Raw genomic sequence first — 26,116 nt, forward strand, 5'->3', positions numbered from 1 at the left:
TCCTTCCCTCCTTCCTTCCTTCCTTCCTTCCTTCCTTCCTTCCTTCTTTCCTCTCTGTTTCTCCTTCTCTCCACATGTCTCTCCCTGTCTCTCATCTGCAACCCTCTGCTCTGTCTCCCCTCCTCACCCCTCTTTCTCTCCTTCTCTCTGTCGTATATATTTTCCAAAAGCATCATTTAATAACTAATCAGAAAAAGCTGTGAAAGCCCTTCTTATAAAACAAAATGGGTTGCTAGAGGGGTTGTGGGCAGGGTGATCATCTAAATGGGTAAGGGGCATTAAGGAATCTACTCCTGAAATCATTCTTGTACCATATGCTAACTTGGATGTAAATTAAACAATAAATAAATTTTAAAAAAATGGGGGCGCTGGGATTCACACCCAGGGCTGTTGGACTCCAGGCCCACTGCTCAGGCGGGGGTGTGGGGCTGGGGGAGCAGAACATCGATCACTGACCGCCAAGCCCTGGGAAGGTGGGCTTGGTGAGAGCGGGCCCGGCAGGCAGATTCCTGTCCACAGCTTCCCGGGCAGCCTGGCCCTGCCCCGCCTAGAGCCCGGGCTCCATGCTCTGCTTCTGTTGCAGTTTTTGGGGAAGTACGAGACCGTCATGTTCTACTGGCCCTCACTGCTGTGCCTGGCCTTCCTGCTGGGCCGCTTCCTTCACATGTTTGTCAAGTCGCTGAGAGTCCACCTGGGCTGGGAGCTGCAGATGGTGAGTACTGAGTATGAGCACCGTATGTGCACTGGCAGGTCTAGTCTTCACAGCAGCCGTGTGAGGCAGGCGCTATTTTTACTTCTCCCATTCTGCATGAAGAGACGTGGACCGAGAAAGGTGAGTTGTGTCGCCTGAGGTCATGTCGCCAGTCTGGAACGGAACCAGACCTGGAGCCAGAGAGTTTGGCTGTCGAGGCTCTCTCTTAACCACTGTGCTCAATCTAAAAGAGCAGCTTTACCCAGATTCCTGCCCTCTGTGACGATAACCCGTCAAAGGGACCGAAACCCTAACAAGGATCTGTGAGCCCCAGCATACACCTCTCTGTTTTCTTACAGGAAGAAAAGCCTTTCCTGGAAGTTCACCAGGCGGAGCATGTCAAGCGGCTCCTGAGGAAGGCCCCCCTGCAGTAAGCCCCCCTGTGCTTCATTCCCCCCCCCCGGGCCCCCCCCCTCTTTCCCCCCCCCCCCCCCCCCAGGTATTTGTGCCAGTGTTGATGAGCCCTGACAGTGCGGGAGACCCTGAGATGACTGGATGGGCACATTAGTCAGGACTCTTGTTTGCTGATGACAGAAACTCAGCTCAAACTAGATTAAAGAGAAAAAGCAAACGTGTGGCCTTTCATAATTAAAAACTCTAGAAGTGGACGGTTCCGATGCAGACGGATCCAGTGGCTTCACTGATATCAGAACCAGGGCTGGTTTCCTCATTTTCTCTTAGCTCTGCTTTGATCTGTGTTAGCGTCATAGTTAGGTGGGCTTCCTCCCCATGGTGGCCCTCAGAATCTCTAAGCTTGTACCCTCCTGGTTTAAGATCACAGGAAAGAGAAACTTTCCTTTCTAGTAATTCAAACCAAACTACTATGAGTGGGTTTCAGGGAGTCGCATCAGACCACATGCATTCCCAGAACCAATTACTGTGGCTAGGTGATTAGAGTAAATGGATCGTTAAGCCTGTCATATGTTCATCTTTGGAACTAGGAAGTTGTTCAGCCTCACTTAAGCGGTAGGACTGAGGGGAGGGAGCAGGTTCCCAGAGAAACAGTGCAGGGGCTGTTACCAATACCAGGGGACATAGCTCATGGCCAAGCAAAAGCAGTGATCAACCCTATCCCTGCCACTGCCACTGTGTACAAGGGGATAAGCCCCACAAGTGGGATGTGTCTAATCCAGGGTCATACAGTGGCAAAGCTAGTACTTTGGTTAGAAGTACGTTGAGTTACATGTAGCAGAAAATGCAAAATAACAGTGGACACACAAGAGGGAGATTTATTTCTTTCTCATATAAAAGAATTCTGGAGGCAGGTAGTTCATACTGACCCTGAACTGCCCACCACGGGAACTTACTGGTCATCTGTCTTTCTGCTCCAGCTCTTAGTAACTGTCATCAGGAAGGCTGTCCATGGTCCAAGACGGATGCTGGGGTGGGCTCCAGCTTGGATCAGCCACCATGTCTGCGTTTCAGACAGCAGGCAGGAGAAAAGAAAGAGGGCAATGGGGTCCCTCCCAGCTGTGTGAATTATACCTCAGCACCCTCCCCCAAACTGCCACATCTGGTGACATCTGATTGGCCTGTGCTTAATCTTAGTCACTCTAGCTGTAAGAGAGATCAGGAACCATAGCCCTTTAGTTTGGTGAATTGCTGTACTGAATAAAACTGAGTCTCTGTTCTTAAGAATAAGGGGAGAATGAAAACTGGAATCTACCAGGATGTTCTTTTTCTTCACTAAATTCTAAGATGAAGCAGAGGTTATTTTCAGAAGAATCGGGCATTTGTTTACCAACCACAGCCTCTCTTTTCTGTTATTTATTCATTCACAGGGAGACTAAAAAGTCCTGGTTCCAAACCAGGGTGTATGAGTGGGACCCCTGCTTTCAGTTCCCAAGCAGAATGATTGGAACCACTGTGTTGGCTTTCATATGCCTGTACCTTGTAAGTAGAGCCAAGCAAACCCTTTCCTATTTTATAAGTGGGATGGGGTTAGGGCAGGGCTTATTCTTTAAAAGCTGGGTCAAAATTGAGTCTGTAAATAAAAGAAGTACATTTTTTTGACCACCATTTTTACTCCAAGGACACTTTTACCCACATGGTGAATGACTAATAAATATAATTGAATTATTTATGGAGACTTCCGGTTGTCAGCTCCATGTAAAGAGCTTGCAAGATGCCAGTCCATCCTAACAAGTAAAAATCTGAACTGAAACTCAACAGTTCTTAGATCCATAAGAGAAGTCATGGCACAAACCATTGTCCCTGAAATTGGAGACAGGTGGATCTAAAGAATTACAATGGAATGGAGCAAATCAAATCCAGCATGTATAAAAAGAATTATACACCACAACTGAGTTGGATTTATCTCAGGTATGCAAACCTGGTACAATATTAAAAAAGCAATTAACGTAATCAGTCACATCAACAACCGAAAGAAGAAAAATCCCATGATCGTATCAAGAGATGCAGGAAAAACATTTAACAAAATTCAACACCAGTTCATGATAATTTTTTTCAGTAACCTAGGCATACAGGGGAACTTTCTCAATCTGATAAAAAATATGAACAAAAAAATCTACAGCTATCATCATACTTTATGGTGAGAAATTAGAAACTTTCCTACTAAACTCAGGAAAAAGGCAAGACTGTTTCCCCTCATCACTCAGCATTTACTTAGGAAATCCTAGCTAGGCAATAAGACAAGAAAAGCAAATAAAAGGTATACTGATAGGGAAAGAAGAAGTAAAAATGTCTTTGTTCACAGATGACATGATTGCGTATGTAGAAAATCCAAAAGAATCAGCAGAAAACTCCTGAAGGGGCATCTGGCTGGTTCAGTTGATAGCGTGTGTGACTCTTAATCTCAAAGTTTTAAGTTCGAGCCCCATGTTGGGTGCAGAGATTACTTAAAAATAAAATCTTGAAAATAACCCAACTGCTGGAACTAATAAGCAGTTATAGCAAGGTTGCAAGGTACAAGGTTAACCTACAAAAGTCAATTGCTTTTCTATGTATCAGCATTGAACAAGAGGAATTTGAAATTAAAGAAACTATCATTTACAATAGCAACCCCCCAAAAGGAATACTTAAATGTAAATCTAATAAAATATGCACAAAGATCTATATGAGGAAAACTACAAACCTGTGTTAAAAGAAATCAAAGAAGAACTAAATACGTGGAGAGATATTCCATATGTGTGGATGGAAAGATTCAGTATTGTCAAGATATCAGTACTTCCCAACTTGATCTACATATATTGGGATTGATCTATATTGGAATTCAGTGCAATCTCAATCAAAAGTAGGGGGTTATTTTGTGGATACTGACAAACTGGTTCTAGAGTTTATAGGGAGAGCAAAAGACTCATAATAGCCAACAATATATTAAAGGAAAAGAAGAAAGTTGGAGGACTGACACTACTCGATTTCAACTTACTACAAAGCTACCCTAATCATGATGGTGTGATGTTGCCAATATAGACAAGTGAATCAATGGACAGGATAGAGAGCTAAGAAATAGACCAACATAAATAGAGTCAGCTTATCTTTGACAGAGGGGTAAAGGCAATACAATGGAGCAAATATTTTCTTTTTAACAAATGGTGCTGGAACAACTGGACATCCACATGCAAAAAAAAAAAAATGAGTCTAGACACAGACCTTCCTAAATATTAACTTAAAATGAATCACAGACCTAAATGTCAAATGCAAAACTATGAAATTCCTAGAAAGTGAAATCAGAGAAAATTTAGATTAACTTGGGTTTGGTGATGACTTTTTATTTTTTTTAATTAAATTAGTTATTGTTATTATTTGGCATTACCAATTATTTGAGAGTGGTAGTGAATTTATGCATGAATGTATGTTTGCATGTAGGTATGTATATATATTTATTTTAATTTCAGTGTGGGCAACATAGTGTTATATTATTTCAAGTATACAGTATAGTGATGGAACAATTCTATACATTACTCAGTGCTCACCATGAAAAGTGTACTCTTAATCTCCTTCATCTGTTTCACCCATCCCTCTACCCACTTCCCCTCTGATAACCACTAGTTGGTTTTCTATAGTTCAGTGGTGAAGATTTTTTTAGATATGACACCAAAGACACGAACCATGAAGGAAAGATTGATAACCTGGACTTCATTAAAATTAAAACGTTTTAATCTGCAAAAGACTCTGTCAAGAGAGTGAAAAGACAAGCCACTTACTAGGAGAAAATATTTCCAAAAGACACATCTGAAACAGACTGTTATTCAAAGTATACAAAGAACTCTTAAAATTCAACAATGAGAAAACAAATAATCCGATTTAAAAATGAACCAAAGACCTTAATAGGCATCTCACAGAGAAGACATACAAATGGCAAATAAGCAAATGAAAACATGCTCTGTAGTATATGTCATCAGGAAAATGCACATTAAAATAACGATCAAAACAACTACTGTACGTTAAAATATTAGAATGGCCAAAATTCAGAATGCTGACAATACCAAATGCCAACAAGGGTGTGAACTGGCAGGAACTCTCATTCATTGCTGGTGGGAATACAAATGGTACTCTTACCATATGATCCAGCAGTCACCGTGCTTAGTATTTACCCACATGCACTGAAAACTTATGTGCACACAAAAACGTGCGCATGGATGTTTATAGCAGCTTTATACATAATTGCCAAAATATAGAAGTGACCAAGAGCCCTTCAGTAGGTGAATGGATAAATAATCTTTAGTACATCCAGACAATGGGCTACAATTCAGCACTAAAATGAAATGAAATACCAAGCCATGAAAAGACCTGGAAGAAACTTAGATACATATTAATAAGTGAAAGATTCCTATTTGAAAATATCACATGTTATATGATTCCAACTGTGTGACATTTTGAAAGGCGAAATTATGTAGACAATAAAAGATCAGTGGTTGCCAAGGATTGGGGAGAGGGAGGGATGAATAGGCAGAACACAGAGGATTTTAGAACAGTGAAAAGACTTTGTATGATACTATATGGTAGATACATGTCACTAGACATTTGTCCAAACCCACAGAATGTGCAACACCAAAAGCGAACCCTAACGTAAACTATGGACTTTGGGTGATCATCATGTTTTTTTGTATAGGTGCGTTATTTAAGTTTGCTTTCTCAACAAAAAATTTTTTAATGTTGCCATCATTCTGACTTTCATATTTTATTAAGCACAGAGCCAAACATTTCACGTGGTCAAAGTTATCTGAGGTAAAACGTCTGAGTCAAAAGGAGAGTCAAAATGGAGAGATAGAAGTGGAAGACCATATTGTCTTCTGGATGATACCTATATAAATTAATCCTGTGATTAAGTTAAAAAAAGTTTTTAATGTTTGTTTATTTTTGAGAGAGAGAGACAGAGCATGAACAGGGGAGGGGCAGAGAGAGAAGGAGACACAGAATCCGAAGCAGGCTCCAGGTTCTGAGCTGGGAGCACAGGGCCTGATGTGGAGCTTGAACCCACAAACCTTGAGATGATGACCTGAGCCGAAGTCAGACACTTAACTGACTGAACCACCCAGGCGCCCCTCCTGTGATTAAGTTTTAAATGAATGTATGAGTTAGGTAATGCTGGAGTACCACATAAACCCCTAAATTTTAGTAACTTAACACTATAAATACGTTTGCCTATGTAACAATGTTGAGTAGGTGTTCAGGTTTGGGGGACAACAGTCGTCCATGTGTTATTCTGTAACTGAGATTCTTCCATCATGTGCTTCATTATCCCGAGAACCTTCACCCTCTGCATCCAGTCAACAGAAGGGGAAGGTGCATGGAGAAATGCATGTGGGAGGTTTTCAAAGTGCCCTTGTAGAATAGCACACATTCCTTCCACTCATCTTCCATGGGCAAGAACCTCGTCACATGGCCACATCCCTCAAGGGAGGCTGGGAAATGTAGTCCAGCTTTGTGCCCAAAGAAGGGGAGAATGGATTTTAACTGACAAGTGGAGTTCTCTGCAATGTGAGTAATTGACTTGGAATCATTGTGTTCCTTTAGTCTTTAGTGGTTATCTACTGTATGGCAAGCACGATGCTAAGACCTGGAAGAGAGAAGAGAGCTGATTCAGCAGAGTCTTGGCCTGGGAGAGACCCATGGTCTAAGAGAAGGGGATATGATGTGGTATGAAGTATGTGCCATGTAAAGAGAGACAAAGATAAGGTGAAAGTGATCTGAAAGTTTAGTGCATTATTCGAGATTGAGAAGCTGCCTGAAGATGGTGGCATTTGAGCTGCGCAAAGACAAACAAAATTTGGTTGATGAAGTAAAATGGCAGTAGGAACTGTAGAAGCTTTGGCATGATGGTAGATGGTATAAAGGCATGATGACAGGATTATGGGAGTGAGAAAGTGTGGCATGTATACAGCAAACAGTACTTTCTCCAACGTGGTTACCACCAAGATGCAAGAAGAAGAGTGGGGAGAGATATGGCTGGAATTGTCCCCAAGGTCACTTCTTATTCAAAGTTAGACATTCATTTCACTTTGAGGTAATTAATGTTTGAGGAGTGACTTGAGCCGTTGTAGGACTTAGTCTTATATGCTATGGGGTGCAGAAAAGAGTTTGGGGTGGCTCCAAAGATGTCTTCAGAGAAGTCACAATCCCACTCATCTTGGTATATAGCCAGTGGTCAGAATCTATTTCATATGCATTTTGAACTTCAAAGAGTTTGACCTCAAAACCAAAGAGAGGTCCATATGTTATTTACATAGTAGGCTGGACTCAGGTGAGACTTTGAAATGTTTGCTCTTTGCACCAGTTCATTGTCATTGAGTTCTGCATGTTCATGTATGTGAGAGACGAGCTGGATGTGTTTGAAGGGGAGCTGGAGAACTACATCGCCTCCATGAACCAGACGGGGACCCTGACCCCTGTCATCCTGCAGGTGAAAGAGCTGATGAACGTCAGCAAAGGTAAAACCATCCCGCTCCCTTTGTTGGGAAAGTGTGGGAAACAGAGAAAAAGACTTACAACTGGTGGCAGGTGCACACCTGGAATAATGATCGCTGTAGTATTGCTACTACCTGCATGAGGTGACTGGTTTGGGAGGAAAAGTGGGTTACAACGGATCTATGCCTCCTTGGATGACTAGAAGGCCAGTGGGGTCAGGACCCAGGCCACTTTGTTAAAAACTCTTTGGGGCTGAGTTGAACATCCCTGAGAATTTTCTCATTTTAAATAGCCTATTTTGTTCTGGTGCCAGTGGGAACAACTAAAATCATCATATATTTTTCACTTTGGAAAAAAGAAAACAGCAAGCCTTGGCTTTTCTTTAGGATTATATGAAAAGTGTATTTATGTTGTTCAGATTTAATTTCTGCTTAGTTCAGGCTGCTATACCAAATTACTGTAGACTGGGTAGCAGAAACAACACACACTTGTTCCCCCGTTCAGAGGTCTGGGAAGTTCAAGGTGCCAGAAGATCTGGTGTCTCATGAAGGCTTGCTTCCTGATTTCCAGATGGCCGTCTCTTTGCATCCTCAGATGCTGGAGAGCAGGGAGAGGAAGCAGGCCCTCTCCTGTCTCTTATAAGGGCACTAATCCCAAAAGCCACATCTCTAAACACCATCATACTGAGGGTTAGGGCTTCAACATGTGAATCTGCCCATAGCAGCCACTTTACCTTAAAAAAGCAGCTTTCTTTGAAAACATTCTAATTCTGCGCCCATTGCCCACAGAGGGAAGAGAGTTCTTCCTTCTTGCCTGCTGAGACAGGCCCTGGATAAGATGTCAGGTAAACTCTGTGTCATCAGACAAGTTGGGTCCTCTCTCTTGCACCTTGGTTTTCTCATCTTTAAAATGGGGCTTGGAGGGGCGCCTGGGTGGCTCAGTTGGTTGAGCGTCCAACTTCGGCTCAGCTCATGATCTCATAGTCTGTGAGTTCGAGCCCCGTGTCGGGCCCTGTGCTGACAGCTCGGATCCTGGAGCCTGCTTCAGATTCTGTGTCTCCCACGCTCTCTGCCCCTCCCCCACTTATGCTCTGCCTCTCTCACTTTCAAAAAAAATGAATAAATGTTAAAAAAAATTTAATGGGGCTTGGATAGGGGTGCTAAGGTTTCCAGAAGCCTTTGTGGCACTGACTTTTAGTGGCCATAAAATACAAAATGCTCCTTAAGCCATGAAATAGGTGTTGCCAATGATATGTTTACTTAAGACTCGTAAACTAGTAGAAATAGATCTAGTGTGGATTATTTGAAGAAAATTCTCTTTCATACATGTGACATGGGAAGTTACCTTTTTTTTAAAATTCAAGTTAGTTAACATACAGTCTAGTCTTTGCTTCAGCAGTAGAACCCGGTGATTCATCTCTTACATATGACACTCAATGCTCATCCCAAAAAGGACCCTTCTTAATGCCCATTACCTATTTAATCCATCCCCCCACCTACCAACTCTCCAGCAACCCTCAGTTTGTTCTATTTAAGAGTCTCTTATGGTTTGCCTTCCTCTCTGTTTTTATCTTATTTTTCCTTCCCTTCCCCTATGTTCATCTGTTGTGTTTCTTAAATACCACATATGAGTGAAATCATATCTGTTTTTCTCTGACTTATTTCGCTTAGCATAATACCCTTTAGTTCCATGCACATTGTTGCAAATGGCAAGATTTCATTCTTTTTTATTGCTGAGTAGTATTCCATTGTATGTATATGCATATGTGTGTGTGTATATATATGTATATATGTGTGTATATATGTGTGTGTGTGTATACACACATATATACATATATGTGTGTATACACACACACACACACACATATATATATATATACACACACACACCACATCTTCTTAATCCATTCATCAGTCTATGGACACTTGGGCTCTTTCCATAATTTGGCTATTATTGGTAGTACCACTATAAACATCGGGGTGCATATGCCCCTTCAAATCTGCATTTTTGTATCCTTTGGATATATACCGAGTAGTGTAATTGCTGTGTCATAGGGTAGCTGGAAAGTTACCTTTTATGTGAACACTGGGGCAGATACTGCTTCTTCCCTATCACCACAGTTTATTGTTGCCCTTAAACATATGTATTCACCTTTAATGTTGATTTATGCTCCGCCTTATGAGTCCCTGAGTACAGCACTCAGCAAGCATACTCTAATCTTTAACTTCAGCAATACTAATTTTAAGTCATACTTTTTTAAGTTTACATTTCCACCCCTCTTCTGGGCAAGTTTTTTTTTTTTTTTAAAGATTTTATTTTTAAGTCATCTCTACACCCAGTGGGAAGCTTGAACTCATGACCCCAAGATGAGGAGTCTCACGCTCCACTGACTGAGCCATCCAGGCACCCCTGAGCAAGTTTCTAATGCCAACTTCAGTTACTTGCTCTGGGTGAACTGTAGTAACTGTATCATCTCATTCATTCATGGTTTACCCACTCTTTCATGGATTTGCTCACATGTTTAGATACTTTGAGAATCAAAATATAAAAATCACTCTGTCTTGATTTTTTCCAGCTTTAAAACAGCTGCCCTCTGGCCAAGAGAGACTTCAAGCTGAACATGCTTCATCTTTGGGAAGATAAAGGCATTAAATTAAAGGTGTGCAGTCATATTCTTGCTGCTGGCTGGAGGGAGTCTGCACTCACTCTGCTTGTGGCCAGACTCCTCTAATCCTTTCCTTCAAGGATCCCTGCACCCCCCAGGGGTGACACTTGGTGGTTTACCAGCTTCCTTTGTATTGCTTGAGGTTTGGGATATAGCTGTTGCCTAATCCTAGTGATTTCTGGGACGGAGGCATATTTAACACTTGAAAGGAATGAAAATCAGTTTCTTTTCCTTCTTTTTAAGAGAACTTTTTGAAGATTCAGTTAACACACCATACAATTCATCCATTTAAAATACAATTCAGGGAAATCTAGGTGACTCTGTCGGTTAAGTGTCCGACTTCAGCTCAGGTCATGGTCTCATAGTTCTCGAGTTCGAGCACTGTGTCAGGCTCTGTGCTGACAGCTCAGAGCCTGGAGCCTGCTTCAGATTCTGTGTCTCCCTCTCTCTCTGCCCCTCCTCTGCTCATGCTCTGTCTGTCTGTCTGTCTCTCTCTCTCTCAAAAATAAAATAAACATTAAAAAAAATTTTTTAAGGCACCTGGATGGCTCAGTCAGTTAAGCATCTGACTTTGGCTCAGGTCATGACCTTGCAGTCTGTGAATTCGGGACTCTGTGCTGACAGTTCAGGGTCTGGAGCCTGCTTCTCATTCTGTGTCTCTTCTTTCTCTGCCCCTCCCCCACTCACGCTCTGTCTCTCTTTCTCTCTCTTTCTCAAAAACAAAATAAGCATTAAAAAAACAAAAAGAAAAGAAAGTACAATTCAGTGGGTTTAGTATTTTCTCAACCATCACCATTGCACAACCATCACTACATCAAATTTAGAATATTTCCATCACCCTAAAAAGAAATCATGACCATTTGTAATCACTCCCCATTTCCCTTTAACTCTCCCAGCCCTAGATTACCACTGTTTTCTGGCTCTGTGGATTTGGCTATTCTGGACTTCTTATATAAATGGAATCATATAATATGTGGTCTTTCTTCATTGATTTCTCTCACATAGCCAATGTTTATAAAGTTTATCTATGTCATAGCATGTGTCCCAATTTCATTATTCTTTCTTGCTGGACTTTAAAAATAATATTTAAGTTTATTTATTTATTTTGAGAAAGAGAGAGAGAGAGAGAGAGAGAGAGAGAGAGAGAGGAGGGCAGAGAGAGAGAGGGAAAGAGAATCCTAAGCAGGCTCTGTGCTGTCAGCCCAGAGCCTGATGTAGGGCTCTAACTCAAGAATGGCAAGATCATAACCTGAGCCGAAATCAAGAGTCGGATGCTCAACTGACTGAGCCACCTAGGTGCCCCTATTATTTATTGCTGAATTTTATTCTGTTGTATGAATATACCACATTGTGCTTATTCATTCATTAGTTGATGGAAATTTGGGTTGTTTCAACTTTCTGGCTATCATGAGTAATATTGCTATGAACATTCATCTCCAAGTTTTTCATATATTTTCATATATCTTGGGTGTGTACCTAAGAGTGGAATTCTGGGTTATATGGTAACTATGTTTAACCTATCAAGGAATTGCCAGACTGTTTTCAAAAGCAGCTGCATCACTGTGTATTCCCACCACCATCAGGGGTCCAATTCCCTCCATATCTTCAACAACGCTTGTTGGTATGTGTCTTTCTTTTTAAGTTTTTATTTATTTTGAGAGAGAGAGAGAGAGAGCACAAGCAGGGGCGGGGCAGAGAGCAAGAGAGAGAGAGAGAGAGAGAGAGAGAGAGAGAGAGAGAATCCCAAGCAGCCTCCTCACTGTCAGCACAGAGTCCTATGCAGGGCTCAATCTCACAAACAGTGAAATCATGACCTGAGTCAAAATCAAGAGTTGGGTGCTTAACCGATTGAGCCATCCAGGCGCTAAGCTATATGTCTTTTTTATTACAGCCATCTAATAGGTCTGAAATGGCATCTTTTTGTGGTTTGGGTTTTCATTTCCCTGATAGCTGATGATATTGAGAATCCTTTCATGTATTTATTGGCCATTTGTACATCTTCTGTGAGTAATGTCCATGGAGATTTGTTGCCTACTTTTAATTTTTTTAATGTTTATTTTTGAGAGAGACAGAAACAGAGAAAGACAGAGAGAGATAAAGCATGAGCATGGGAAGGGCAGAGAGAGAGAAGGCACAGAATTGGAAGTAGGCTGCAGGCTCTGAGCTGTCAGCACAGAACCTGACGTGGGGCTCGAACTCACAAACCATGAGATCATGACCTGAGCCGAAGTTGAACACTCAGTCGACTGAGCCACCCAGGCACCCCCATTGCCTACTTTTAAATTGAATTATTTATTGATTATTGATCTGTAAGGGTTCTTTATATTATACATAAATCCCATAAGAGAGATACAATTTGAAAATATTTTTTCCCATTCTGTGAGTTGCTTTTTCACTTTCTTGATGGTGTCTTTTGAAACACAAATGTTTTTAACTTTGATGGAGTCCAACATATTCATTTTTCTTTTATCACTTTTATGTATCTAAGACAACATTACTTAACTTGAAGTCTACAAAGATTTATTCTCATATTTTCTTCTGAGACTTGTATAATTTTAGCTTTTACGTTTAAGCCTGTGATCTATTTTGAGTTAATTTTTGTCTATGCTGTGAGGTAAGATTCTAGCTTCATTGTTTTGCATGTGAGTATCAGTTGCCCCTGTGCCATTTGTTGAAAAGCATATTCTTTTCCCCCACTGAATTGCCTCTTCATCCTTCTTGAAAATGCATTGACAATGAAGGTTTACTTCTGGATTATCAGTTTATTACATTGATCTGTTTGTCTATCTGTATGGCAATACCACACTTCATTACTGTAGCTTTGTAGTGAGTTTGAAATCAAGAAGTGTGAGTCTCAAAATTTCCTTCTTCTTTTTCAAGATGGTATTGCCTATTCTGGGTCCCTTCATTTTTATACGAATTATAGGATTAGCTTATCAATTTTTGCAAAAATTTCATTGGAATTTTAACAGGGGTTGGGTTGAATCTTTAGATCAATTTAGGGAGCATTGCCATGTTACCAAAGATCCAGTACATGAAAGTGGTGTGTTTTTCCGTTAATCTAAGTCTTCTTTAATTTCTTTCAACAGTCTTTTGTAGTTTTCAGTGTATGAGTTATATACTTCTGCTAAACTTATTCTTAAGTATTTTATCCTCTGCTACTAGTGCAAATGCAGTTGTTTTCTTCATTTTCACATTGTGCATTGTTAGGGTACAGAAATACAATTGATTTTTATATATTTGTCTTGCGTCCTGAAGCCTTACGGAACTCATTTATTAATGGGCTTGAATATTTTTGGTTGTTTGTTTACTGCTTAGGATCCTTAAATATAAGAAAAAGTCACTGGTGAATAGAGATAGTTTTATTTCTTCCTTTGCAGTCTGGCTGCATTTTCTTGCTGAATTGCCTCGGCTAGACCCTCTAGTATAATGTAGATAGAATTGGCAAAAGTGGACGTTGATTTTCTTATTCCTGAACTTAGGGGGAAAGCAGTCAGTCTTTCGCTGTTAAGTATGATGTTAGCTGTGGGTTTTTTTGCAGATGCTTTTTATCAGGTTAAGGATAAAAGGGGTGTTGGATTTTTTAAAATGCTTTGATTGGACTGACTGAGAAACAGCTTGTCCAGAAGCTTTTATACCTTCAAATCATCTCTCTTTCCTGTTTCTCCATACCTTTCTCATAAGCACACAGGATCACAATGAAAGCACATTAGATACAACCAATTAAAAACTGTGAGTAATGTCCGTGCAGATTCTCCACAGGATGGATGGGATGAAAGAACATTCAAGACCTCTTGATTCCAGTTATCCTTGTACATGGTTGCTCTTTACTAGAGGTGGCCAATCGAAATCAACTATCAATGGTTTTACAAGAATGGAAGGGAACTACGATGTGTATACTCCCTAATTTTCTCTTCCCCATACTCACTGTAGATGGAAAATATTAATACCCAAGGAGAGGCTTGTGCGGGAAGTAAAGGATATCAAGGGTGTGTGTGTCTGAAATGAACCAGAAATATAAACAAACTTTATTTACACAACCCTTTCTGTGTGAGCTTCCGCATTTTGAAAATACTGTTTCTGGTTCATCTTCTCAGGCCTCTCTTGTCTCTTTTTCTACTTCAGGAGTCTGGCTGGTGACCATCTTGCCTGCCTCCCTCACGTGTATGAGCTATCTGTTCCACATACTGGCCTGTTACAGGTAAGAGGGCTCTGGGAGTCATTTGTGTGTCTTCAGCCAGTACTTTTCTAAAAATTCCGGAGCAGTGACAGCAGTACCCAAATTGGAACCAGGAAGGTGTACATGGTCCAGGAACAGCCTGGTAATAAAACAAAACCAAAAACGAAAACACTATTGATTTGAGCTTCTACCATAAGCTTGATATTGTGCTTAGAATCTTTTGATTTTTACTACAACCATGAGAGGTAGTTTCAGCTCTGTTTTTACAGCTGAGAAGGCTGAGACTCAACAAAATAACTCACCCAAGCCGTTAGCAGCTGGCCATGTCCTGAGAGGTCTTGTCACTTCTGCTACACTCAGCATCCCTGTTGGGTGTCAGGCCTGCCCTGCTCTCCAGGACTAAACACACTGGGTTCCCAGCAGGTGCATCTGGCTCAAGGATACATCAAAGGAGATCGGGTCAAGGGCACTAGGTGCATCAGTCTCTAGAAGAGCAGAGCAGGAGGAGGGGATGGCCTTCAGTATGTAGTGAGCACTCCACTGCAGACAGCAGTATCTGCCATCCCTCCTCTCTGTCTCTCAGTTCCTTCTTCCCTCCACCTCAGGCTGTAACTCATATGCAGTCACAGGAGGCCCAGGGCCAACTCCTACCCCTCCAAAGCATCCTGCCTTTACCTCCTCCCCATCTGGCTGCACAAAAGGTGGGTCTCTGGCAGATCGCATCCTGGCACAAAGAGGCCCCAGCTCTCCATCACAGCCCTAGCTTGCTCCCTCTCTCTGCTTTCTTCTCCCCAGACCCCATGGGTGGGCTGGACACTGCTGCTCTCCCCTTCCCTGCCTGATGCAAGGATATGTCTGCTCCTCCCTTCATTGACCTGCGAGTGCCTAGGAGATGATTAGTGAGACATTGGACCACAGCCAGTCACAGACACCTTTTAGAGCTGGCTGCACTGACATGGTAGAGGGCCCAGGGAAGAAATGGCTTCTGTGGTGGGGAGGCTTCTCTGGTGTCCAGGCTGGCCCCTTCTTCCCACACCTGTCACAGAGGAATGATGATCCCTGCCCTGTCTGCTTTACAGGACCATGGGGCAAAGGAAATAGTGGATAAGAAAGTCCTTCAAGTGGACAATGCTAGCACTGTGCCAGTATTTTTATTTTTCTTAGAATTATTACAACCTATATACAGCCTCTTTTAAAAAATGTTATAAAAAATATTTAGTGTAAAGGAAGTCTGAAGTCATTCAGACTCAAGTTTGTTGCCCCAGAGCCAAACGTTATTCATTTTCTGTATCCCCCCAGAAATTTCCTATGCACCATGCAAATATATCTGTGTGTTTGTATTCCTGATGGCATACTCTACTCCAGTGTTGCTGAGCTGAAACATAATAAAAACCACAGATGCAATTTTGAATTTTCTAATAGACATGAGTAAAAAGTAAAAAAGGAGATGATAATTTAATAACATATTTTATTTAACGCAACATAGCCCCCAACCATCATTTCATTGTGTAATAAATATAAAAACTATTAATGAGATATTTACATTCTTTATTTCATACTAAGTCTTGCCAATTTAGTGATTATAATGTTGCAAAACCTCCTGGAAAACGCTGGATATAGAATGTTAGGGGAAAAGTGGGACACAGATGTAAATGGGGGTTGTGAACATAACCACTGCCAACCTAATCTTCGTGCCGAGGGCCAGGCCGGGACCAGAACATGGGGAAAGCATGCAGAGGTTTGCTGGGGGGCTGGGCTTCTCCGTTTCCTTGATGTTGCTATAAGGTGGGTCTATCATTAAAAACAGTTTTCCATTTTTACCTATTTTGAAATATTATTACATGAGTAATACATACACGTCACAGAAAAAGTAATAGAGCAAATTGAAGAAAATAAAAGCCACACAGAGACTCAACTATCACATTCAGTCACCATTGAGATTTGGGAACTATATAATATTAAGATTTTTAAGTCGTCAGGGAAATCATGTCAAGACCATGGTGAGGTATCACTTCACACCTGTTGGAATGGATAGTACCTAAAAGACAAGAAATGACAAGTGTTGCCGAGGATGTGGAAAAAAAGGAACTCTCGTGCACTATTGGTAGGAATGGAAGTTGGTGCAGCCACTGTGGAAAATAGTATGAAGTTCTTCAAAAAAGTAAAAATAGAACTACATATGATCTAGCAACTCCATTTCTGGGTATTTATCTGAAGAAAACAAAAACAGTATTTAGAAAAGATATTTGCACCCACGTTTATTGCAACATTATTTTCAATATTCAAGATATAGAAACAACCTAAGTGTCCTTTGATGGATGAATGGACAAAGAAGACGTATATCACACACACACACACACACACACACACACACACACACACACACTGGTATACTATTCAGCCAGAAAAATGAGTGCAATCTTGCCATTTGCAGCAACATGGTTGGAACTTGAAGGCATTATGCTTAGTGAAGTCAGAGAAAGACAAATACTGTATGATCTCACTTATATATGGAATCTGAAACAAAACAAAACAAAAACCCAAGCTATAGATACAAAGAACAGATTTGAGGTTTTCAGAGGTGGGGATAGGGGATGGGTGTGGGTGAAGGGAATCAAAAGGTACAAGCTTCCGGTTATAAAATAAATGTCACGGGGAGGTACTCTACAGCATGATGACTATAGTTAATGGCACCATATTGCATATTTGATAGTCGCTAAGAGTAGATCTTAAAAGTTCTAATCACAAGAAAAAAACTTGTAACTATGTGAGGTGATGGATGTTAACTAGACTCCTGTGGTGACCATTTTTCAACATGCACAAATATGGGATGATTATGTTGTACATCTGAAACTAATGGAGTGTTATATGTCAATTATATCTCAGTTTAAGATGTATTTTATTTTATTTTATTTTATTTTATTTTATTTTATTTTATTTTTGTATAATTTAAGAGAGAGAGCGCACACACGCACACAAACTGGAGAGGAGCAGAGGGAGGGAAAGAATCTTGAACAGGCTCCACGTTCAGTGCAGAGCCTGACATAGGGCTCGATCCCAGAACCGTGGGATCATGACCTGAGCCAAACTCAAGAGTCGGACTCTCAACCAACTGAGCCACCCAGGTGCCCAAAACGTATTTTAAAAATATTTTTAAGGCTAGTGAGAACTGTCCCACGAGCCGCAGTCAATACAAGGAAGCTGAGCTGGCTTCTATCTCCCTCTGCAGGCTTTTCTGTTGGCATCTGTTGAGCTCTAAGTACATAAGGAGCTGTGGTTATGAGCATCACTGATTCCCCACTTTTTCTCTAGAAAGCACATGAAGAGGCTGTGGGCAGGAAATAAACACTTTCTCCCTTTGAAGTTCCATCATCCTTCCTCATCGAAGAGTGTGGTAAGTCTACAGAGGCCTGTCTCTGCTCTGAGACTAAGTGGCCAAGTCCTGCTCTCCTGCCTCTTAGGCAGGGGCAGCATCCAGGGGGAGGGACAGCCCTGCACTGGGCATCCAGAGTCCTCAATTCTAGTATACTCTTCTGCTGGGTGACCCAGGATAGTCACTATCCCCATCTGGCCCTTGGTTTCTTCATCTGTAAAACAATGACAGTCATGGCATCTGCCCTGGTATGTTGGTGGGTGAACCTCAAATGAGGCAGAGATTCTGGCCCCGTATATTGGAGGTAATCAGTGTTTTCACCCCTATGAGACCCCTTTTCCTTTTTAAATCTCAGGTGGCCATTGCAAGGTACTCTGGCTGGCAAATAGCCTATATTCTGTGGGGTAAGTGTCATCATGTGACCCATTCCCTGGGCACCTATGGGGTCCTGGCTGTGGGGAGAGAGAAGAGAGGTGAGGAAGAAGGAGGTGGGGGGTAGGTATGGGTAAAGGGAATCACCTACCTTCCTTCAGGAAGGAGGGAGAATCCCACACTCACAAAGCTATCATTACTACCTGCCCGAAGCCCATGGGGCAGAAATGATACAGGTGGTGGTGACTTAGAGGAGCAAGTGACTCTCCCAGGCAGGACACAAATGCTTTCTAATGGAGTTGACATTTGAACTGCAGGGCGAGCCGCAGGTGAGCAGGAGGAAAAGGGAGGTCGTGCCAGGCAGAAGAAGCTGCATAAGCAAAAATGCCAGGACCTTTGGTGGGAGGAAGATAGAGGGGCTCTGCAGGAAGTCATGACTGGGTCGCGAAGGGCCTTGAGTGACTATGGGTTCCCTTGGTCCACAGGCTACCTCATCATCCATGTGGTACAGAGCCTGTGTGGCCTGATGATCATGTACAGCCTGGTGTTGCCTGTCGTCCACAACCAGGGCCTGGAGATGCTCCAAGGACTGGGCATCGGGACGTAAGTGCAGGGTGGGCTCTCTGTCATTGCCCAGGGCCTAGGCACTGGTGTAGCCTCGAAACTGCTGTTGGGCTCTCACCCATTCCTGGACCGACACTCTCAGCTCAGACCCAAGGATGGGCCAAAATAGCAACTCATCACAATGGGAGCCTTACAGTTCATAAGACATTTCCATTCTCACTGTTCAGTGGGGTGCTCACAGTTGTGTCTGGGGGGGACACACACATATCCATTGTATAGCTGGGAAGGTTAAAGTGCAGGGAGGTGACAAGGGAGTTCGGACACTATAGAGGGAATCTGAGTTCAGGTTTTAGATCAGCTGTGTGACCTTGGGTAAATTACTTCTCTGAGCCTCAGTTTATCCCATATGGAAGGTAAGAGTGAAGGCTGACGTAACTGATAATTCACTGTGCATCTTTTCTCTTAAGAACCCTGTAAAGGCCGGGCCTCATATTAACATCCATTTGTCAGACAAGGAAACAGAGGCACAGAAGGCTAAGCGATTTGTCCAAGGAGGGGAAGAGGCAGGGTTGGGAGCTAGCGATCTGAAGCCGAGGCCCCATTTAACTGCCACCCACACTGCTGCTCAGGCGATGCACACACAGGATGTGGCACTCTCCGGGGACCTCCCTGCTCTGAGCTCCTTGGTTCCGCACTCCCCCAAAGCTATGTGGGAGGCTGGGCAGAGCCTGCCCGTCCACTTTCAGGACCTTCATGAGCGCTTTAAAAACTTCATGCTTTTCTTTGATTCCCATGCTGTTAAACACGCATCCCAGCTGCCACTCGTGGACAAAGGGATATAATTAAATCCTGGAGTTCTAGTATGGAGCCAAACGACCTGACTGTGTGACTTTGAGAAAGTCACCTCCCCTTTGTGAGCCTCCGTTTTCTCAACGGACAGTGGGTGTGCATCAAGCACAGAGCATGTGCCGCAACAGTCTCGCCCTGTGTTTCAGCCTCACCATATCCATCGTCCTGGGTCTCATGACCCTGCAGGTATGGATCGCCACCAGCTTCTTCCTGCAGCCAAAGATGAGCACGGCTGACAAGCAGAAGCCCTTGGCTCTCAACAACAGGTGAGGGCAAAGAAGGAAATGGGGCTCGGGGGCCTTGGCTTCAGCAGTCTCTCCTTCCTTCCTCTTCACCCATGGCAGGTTCCTGGGGGGACAGTGCCCTCTCTGAGAGGGTGAGGGGCCGTGGCTCAGGAGTGGGCTCAGGAACCAAACCGCCTGGGTCCAAATCCTGGCTCCACCCCTTATGAACTGTGTGACCTTATGTGACCTTACTGAACACCTACGAACCTCAATTTCCTCATTTTACAAATAATTGCACACTCCTCACAGATGTATTCTGAGAATGAGATGTGTTAAAATATGAACTTAGAACAACAGTACCTGGCCCATGGTGATCCTTTGGAACTCATTCATTTGAAGCCATTCACTCGGGGAGGAAACAACAGGGCCACTGGAGATAAAGAGATATTCCTACGTGACCTGCCTGCAGAAGCTCACGGTCCACAGGAGCCAGCAGGCACAGTCACGTGGCCCCAGTACACTCCAGACGGTGTGAAAGGCTCATAAGAGCAGCACAGGGAATGGAGAAAGAGAGACGGGGTGGTTCATTCAGCTGAAGGTGGGGAGTTTGAGCTGAGGTCAGTAGGGTGGTGGGATTCCTATGGGGAGAGCTGAGGAGAAGGCATGGCCAGCAGCCCTCACTGCACAGATGAAGGTAGGAAGCCATAAAAGGGCAAGATGTGCTGAGAGAACCATGAGAATCCAATATGGTGACCATGCAGTGGTCACCATAGGTGGTGAGGGGCAGAGAGGAGGCACAAAGTGATGATCCCAGAAAGGCCCTTCTCAGAGATGGCCCAGAAATCCAGCATGCAGAGTTTGGGCTTTATCCCATAGGCAACAGGAAACTACATGGTCAAGTGGTCACTTGAAAAGTTTCCTCTGGAGGACTTGGAACATTTCCAGCTGGGGGCAGGTCACTGTTACAACAGATAGTGGGAAAGCCACAAACTCTGCTGTAACCACAAAGCCAGCTGTAGCCACATGAGATTCCTTCCCATACAGGAAACCTCAAAACCCAAGGATCCCATGAAACATCACAGTCTCCACTTGTCCTGCACTGGGCTCAGCGCCTTCTATGTGGTGTCTGAGCCAGTCCCCACAGCAGTGCTGTGTGGTGGGGACAGTCAGCTCCCAGTTACAGCACAAGGTCACAGGGCTGGGAGATGGGAGCAGCAGGATTTGATCACAGGCATGGGGCGCTGAACCAGCCTGCTAGCCACTTCCTCATACTGAAAGGGTGCTGCCCATCTGCCTGCTTCCGTTTGCAGGAAAGCCTTCCACAACTTCAACTACTTTCTGTTCTTCTACAATGTGCTCCTGGGCCTGGGCGCCTGCCTCTCCAGGCTGCTCATCAGCTGCATCCTGGGCACGTGGCTGATTGCCCGCATCGACAGGACCATCATGCAGAATGGCTATGAGGGTGCAGACATGGGTAAGTGGCCGGTCCCTGAGGCCACGCATTGAGTCAGGTGGAGGGGACTAGTCTTGTACCTTTGTGGTGCCTGCAGGCTGGGTACCAGAGGCCTGGACTTCACACTCTTCGCCTCAGAGCTCAGCTTCTCATGGAGGCTATAAAGCTGAGTAGCAAAAAACATTCAGGGGGTTCCGGGGTGGCTCAGTTGGTTAAGCGTCCAACTCTTGATTTTGGCTCAGGTCATGATCTCATGGTTCATAAGATCAAGCCCTGCATCGGGCTCCACGCTGACAGTGCAGGGCCTGCTTGGGATTCTCTTTCTACCCCTCTCCCTAGCTTGCTCTCTCTCTCTCTCTCTCTCTCAAAATAAATGAATAAACTTAAAAAAAAAGAAAAAGAAAAACACATTCAGCCTAATGGTCAGAAGAGAATTCAGGCAAGTAAATTGCTGCATATTTGACAGACCTTCAAGATATCATGGAGAGCAGTAAGAGGTACTAGAAATTCCATCTGAACAGTCAGAATGTAAATATGAATGCACAGCTCTGAAAATTTTGAGAAAGAACACATCTTGGAATGACTGGTGTGTCATTAGTTGGAAACCTAACTTAGTTAAGAAAACGGTCTGTTCAGTTGAAATAGTCTGAAATCAAGCCATTTCTGTAGAGCGAAAGTAGCTTTTGTCTTTTTTTTTTAATTTTTTTTAAACGTTTATTTATTTTTGAGACAGAGAGAGACAGAGCATGAACAGGGGACGGGCAGAGAGAGAGGGAGATACAGAATCTGAAACAGGCTCCAGGCTCTGAGTGGTCAGCACAGAGCCCGACGCAGGGCTTGAACTCACAGACTGTGAGATCATGACCTGAGCCGAAGTCAGACGCTTAACCGACCAAGCCACCCAGGCGCCCCAGCTTTTGTCTTATTTCTGACCTGTGTCCAGTCATTCACTCGTCCATTCATTGTGGGACTGACAGCCTCTCCGTATCAGCCACAGCTCTCCTTCTACTTTGAGCTTCACATTCTCCATAACATGGTTGGATTAGAATGCTATCTTAAGAACCCTTCCTGCTCTTCCGACCTAGTTTTCTAGGTTCTCAGTGAGAACATGGGCACCATATAGGAACAAAGTGGCATTGCAGCCACATCATCAAGAGCACAAGCTCGGGCATCCTGGGACACAGGGCATACTGCATGGCCTGACTTGCCTTCTGGGTTTCAGGGTTCAGCGCCTGGATTGGCATGCTCTATGTGGATCATTATCATACCAACCCTGTGCTCGTCAGCTTTTGTAACATCCTGATCACAGGGCACAGGGAGCGGAGGCTGCAGCAGGCCATCAAATACTGGTGCCTAAATCAGTCAGCAGGTAAGGCTCTGTCTGAACCCATGCTGGGGTTGGACAATAGGGAACAAGTACCCTAAGGCTTCTCTGGGATCTCTGAGATGTTCCAGCTTCCCCTTTCTCTGTCCCCCTTCCTCCATACTCCCTGCCCTGGGAGACCTTTGACCTGAGAAAGCAGGAGGCTTAGTCTTCAGCCAGCCTGGCCATGGGACCCCTGAGGTCTGGTGTCCTTGTCCTTCTAAGTGGGCTCCTCCCTTGTTCCCAGAAATGAGCTCTAATTCCACTGTCTGAGTTCACTATTCCATTTGTTTGAGACCCCACCCATATCCCAGGGTTCAGAACAGGTGCTCTCCAAGATGGGGCTCAGTTTTGCTTACCACAAGTGATTCTGGCCCCCAACACCTGCCTCCTCAAGGCTCTATAACCGTCTACTCCACCCCTCCACCCCTACTACTCTGCTCTGCCTTCTGCTGGGAAGCCCACCAATTAGTCATGTTTTGTGGGCACCAGTCTGGATTAAGTTCATCACTGTTCCCAACTATATCCAGCTATATCCAACATATATCCGGCTCTGGGACAAACTCATGTCCCTTCTGTCACCCTCATGTCCCCAGGGGTCCTGGTGCAGCTCCTTCTCCCACACCTCACACCTACCAGTCAGCTTCTCCAATAGCCTCTGAGAAGGACAGAGACAAGCCCTGTCCTCCAGGTCTGTGCTCTGATTCTCTCCCAGGTCCCCGAGTCTCAGCCAGGTCCAGGACGCGGTGGCTTCTGCTGCAGACCCTGGTCAACAATCCCAAACTAGTCATGCTCAGAAAATCAAGACCAGGTCATAGCTCCCGGGAGTTTACCCAGATTCTTTTGATGGGCTCAGAGAGCTGACAGTGACCTCCGACCTTGCTATAAGGCCATTCCAGGATGACTGCTCCAGAGAGGACCCAGGCTACCCAGCAGCTGTCCCCTGCATTGTGACAGGATGCACAGTCCCTGTCCACTGCATACAGCACCAGACACTCGTGGATGGCACCTGGGCTGAACCATGAAGTCTCAGCCCTAATAATTCACTCCTCTGGTAAAAAGATCAAGAACTAAAGAGAATTTCTGTTGAACAATCTTTTCTCAATGATTTCCACTATCGATGGTTAGGAGGCAGCCTTGGGGAGTTCCATATGGACAAACAGTTTGACCACAGGGCAGAACTTTGTGTCAGTGAAGAATGTGGTAAAATGGCTATCTATACCAGGAGAGTTTGACTATTGGACACAGTTGTTCTCTGGGAGACAATATGGCCTTAATCCAATAGGATCCTCATTGCTCCCCCACTTTCCAGGCCTCCTGGTGGTGGGAGAGACCCCAGCCTCTAATCTGGTAGTGTGAGCAGGCACACATTGGGCTCTTCCTGCCATGGCCACTGGGATGAGGAACAGATCAGAACTGACCTGGGTCTTGGGCACAAAGAAGATATACACATCTGACGAGGAGGGGATCCCCCAGGAAAGCTGCCTATCTGTGGAGTCAGAGATGGGGGTGTGCAGGCATTCTCCTTGGAGGACAACAGAGCAAAGGAGTGGGAGCAGGAGAGCCCCAGGCATGTTGGAGGAGGGGAGGCCTCTGGTGTTTGCAGTGCAGGGAATCAGGGGTGGGTTAGACCACCTAGGGAGGCTCAGACGCCAGGCTGGAAGACGCCAGGCCTGGACATTTCTCTGTGTGCAGAGGGCCCAGTCCTCACCCTGAGTCTTCATACCCTGGTGTAAGGTCTCTGATGGTTCAGGGCTTGTACAAAGTGACCAAAGTCATGCAGCTTGTGCAAGTGCCAGGAGGACATACCAACAGGGTGAGGGAAGTCCCCATCCACCTCATGAGTCCCAGAGCCATTGAAGTTCGGTAATCACATTAAGCATCTACTGTAAACCTGGTCCTATTGCTAGATGTGTCTGCCAGACTCATCTCTTTTAATTTAACCTTTGCGACTAGACTTTGTCACTCCACTTTCAGAAACTGAGAAAACTGTGACTGGTGTGTCGGGATCCCCACATGACCACTTCCAGCTGTGTAACACCAGCTAAACTCCTTTGCCTTTCTGTGCTGCTTTTTCCTCATGAATAAAAATGGCAATACCTGGGCACCTGGGTGGGTCAGTTGGTTGTGCGTCCAACCTGAGCGTTGGCTCAGGTCATGGTCCCAGGGTCGTGGGATGGAGCCCTGCATCAGACTCTGCACTGAGCATGGAGCCTGCTTGGGATTCTCTCTCCCTCTCCCTTTGCCCCTCTCCCCTGCTATCTCTCCCCCTCTCCCAAAAAAAAAAAAAAAAAAAAAAAAAAACCCAATACCTGCAACACCCAAAATTATTTTGAGGATAAAATGAGTTAATACATGCAAACACTCCTAAGTTAGTGCCTGATACATCCTAAACTGAATAAATATCAGTTATTGTCATTTTCATTGTTTCACTTCGTTATGATGTGATTAATGTCTGTTCACCTCACTATGCTCTCAGCTGCATGAAGAAAGGAGCCTGTGATGGTCTCCCCTGAGGTAGTTGCCTTGCAAATTAGTGCTGATTTTCCCCAGGATCTACACTCATCGGCCCTATTTGCTTCTAGACCTACTAGTAGACTTGGCCTCAGAAGGCATCTTGGCTAGCAAGGGAGAGTGTGGGGATTGTCCCATGGCCACATATATGGACCCTACACCTGGAAAGTCAGAAGTCATCCATGACCCATCAGGTCCCCACCAGGGAGGAGTGGCCACAATGTACCTGACAGGCTGGGGCCTCTAGGGAATGTCTGTCTTTAAAAGAATTGTATAAAGAGGTACAGGAACGCTGGAAATCCTACTTTATAGGTAGCATAAATGTTGATGGAATGAGGCCCAGCTGTAGCCTTGAAAGGTGCCTCACAAATCTTGCCCCTGGACATGAAGCAAGCAGGAAGAGTGTGGAGGTCACGGACAAGGATCCCAGGAGGATTCTCATGTAGGTAAAGAGGAAACACGGAGCCCCTAGAGGGAGACGGAGGATAGAAAGTCCTGGGACCTCATCCACTGGCAAATTCTCTTTCTCTGGTCTTGTCCTTTCCACACACGTTTGATTTCTTTACATGATTCCTCTACATAGTACTGATGTACTAATTCCAGAGATGGAACTAGAAAACGACAGTTCCTAATATGTGGCCAAAAGAAACGTCAACAGGAAAAGCAGAGAATGTTTCCTCTTCTTTCAAAGCTGTAGGAAGGCAGCCACTGTCCTGGGGCAGAAAGGGGCCTGGTAAGTGTTATTTCTAGACACCCAGCTTCCGTGGTTGTAGCTAATGCGTATGGAGGTGCCTTCAACCGCTGGACTCCCAAGAGTTCTGAGGGGCTGTCTCTGCTCCTGGCCCAGGTTAGGGATACTGAAATGACATGCCCTCTGCAGAAGTGGGATTTGGGGCCTCCTTCAGTAGTGAGGGAAGGGGCCTGGCCCATCTCCCTTT

At 44.2% G+C, this 26,116-nt stretch overlaps 1 protein-coding gene across 1 annotated transcript in view; it reads left to right on the forward strand.

The window, feature by feature from the left end:
• The window catches only part of LOC125919976 (stimulated by retinoic acid gene 6 protein-like), a 38,592-nt gene extending 13,824 nt beyond the window's left edge, over nucleotides 1-24,768 (forward strand). Inside the window, exons 6-17 of the mRNA XM_049626835.1 lie at nucleotides 584-712; nucleotides 1,051-1,121; nucleotides 2,533-2,644; nucleotides 7,491-7,644; nucleotides 14,412-14,487; nucleotides 17,779-17,860; nucleotides 18,195-18,243; nucleotides 18,697-18,814; nucleotides 19,771-19,890; nucleotides 21,159-21,322; nucleotides 22,524-22,670; nucleotides 23,380-24,768. Of these exons, the coding sequence (XP_049482792.1) occupies nucleotides 584-712; nucleotides 1,051-1,121; nucleotides 2,533-2,644; nucleotides 7,491-7,644; nucleotides 14,412-14,487; nucleotides 17,779-17,860; nucleotides 18,195-18,243; nucleotides 18,697-18,814; nucleotides 19,771-19,890; nucleotides 21,159-21,322; nucleotides 22,524-22,670; nucleotides 23,380-23,528 (1,371 nt within the window). The 3' untranslated portion in view covers nucleotides 23,529-24,768. The remainder of the gene's footprint in view (nucleotides 1-583; nucleotides 713-1,050; nucleotides 1,122-2,532; nucleotides 2,645-7,490; nucleotides 7,645-14,411; nucleotides 14,488-17,778; nucleotides 17,861-18,194; nucleotides 18,244-18,696; nucleotides 18,815-19,770; nucleotides 19,891-21,158; nucleotides 21,323-22,523; nucleotides 22,671-23,379) is intronic.
• Nucleotides 24,769-26,116: the final 1,348 nt, after the last annotated feature.

This window comes from Panthera uncia, chromosome D4, assembly GCF_023721935.1.
Source record: "Panthera uncia isolate 11264 chromosome D4, Puncia_PCG_1.0, whole genome shotgun sequence".
Classification (NCBI taxonomy): Eukaryota; Metazoa; Chordata; class Mammalia; order Carnivora; family Felidae; genus Panthera; species Panthera uncia.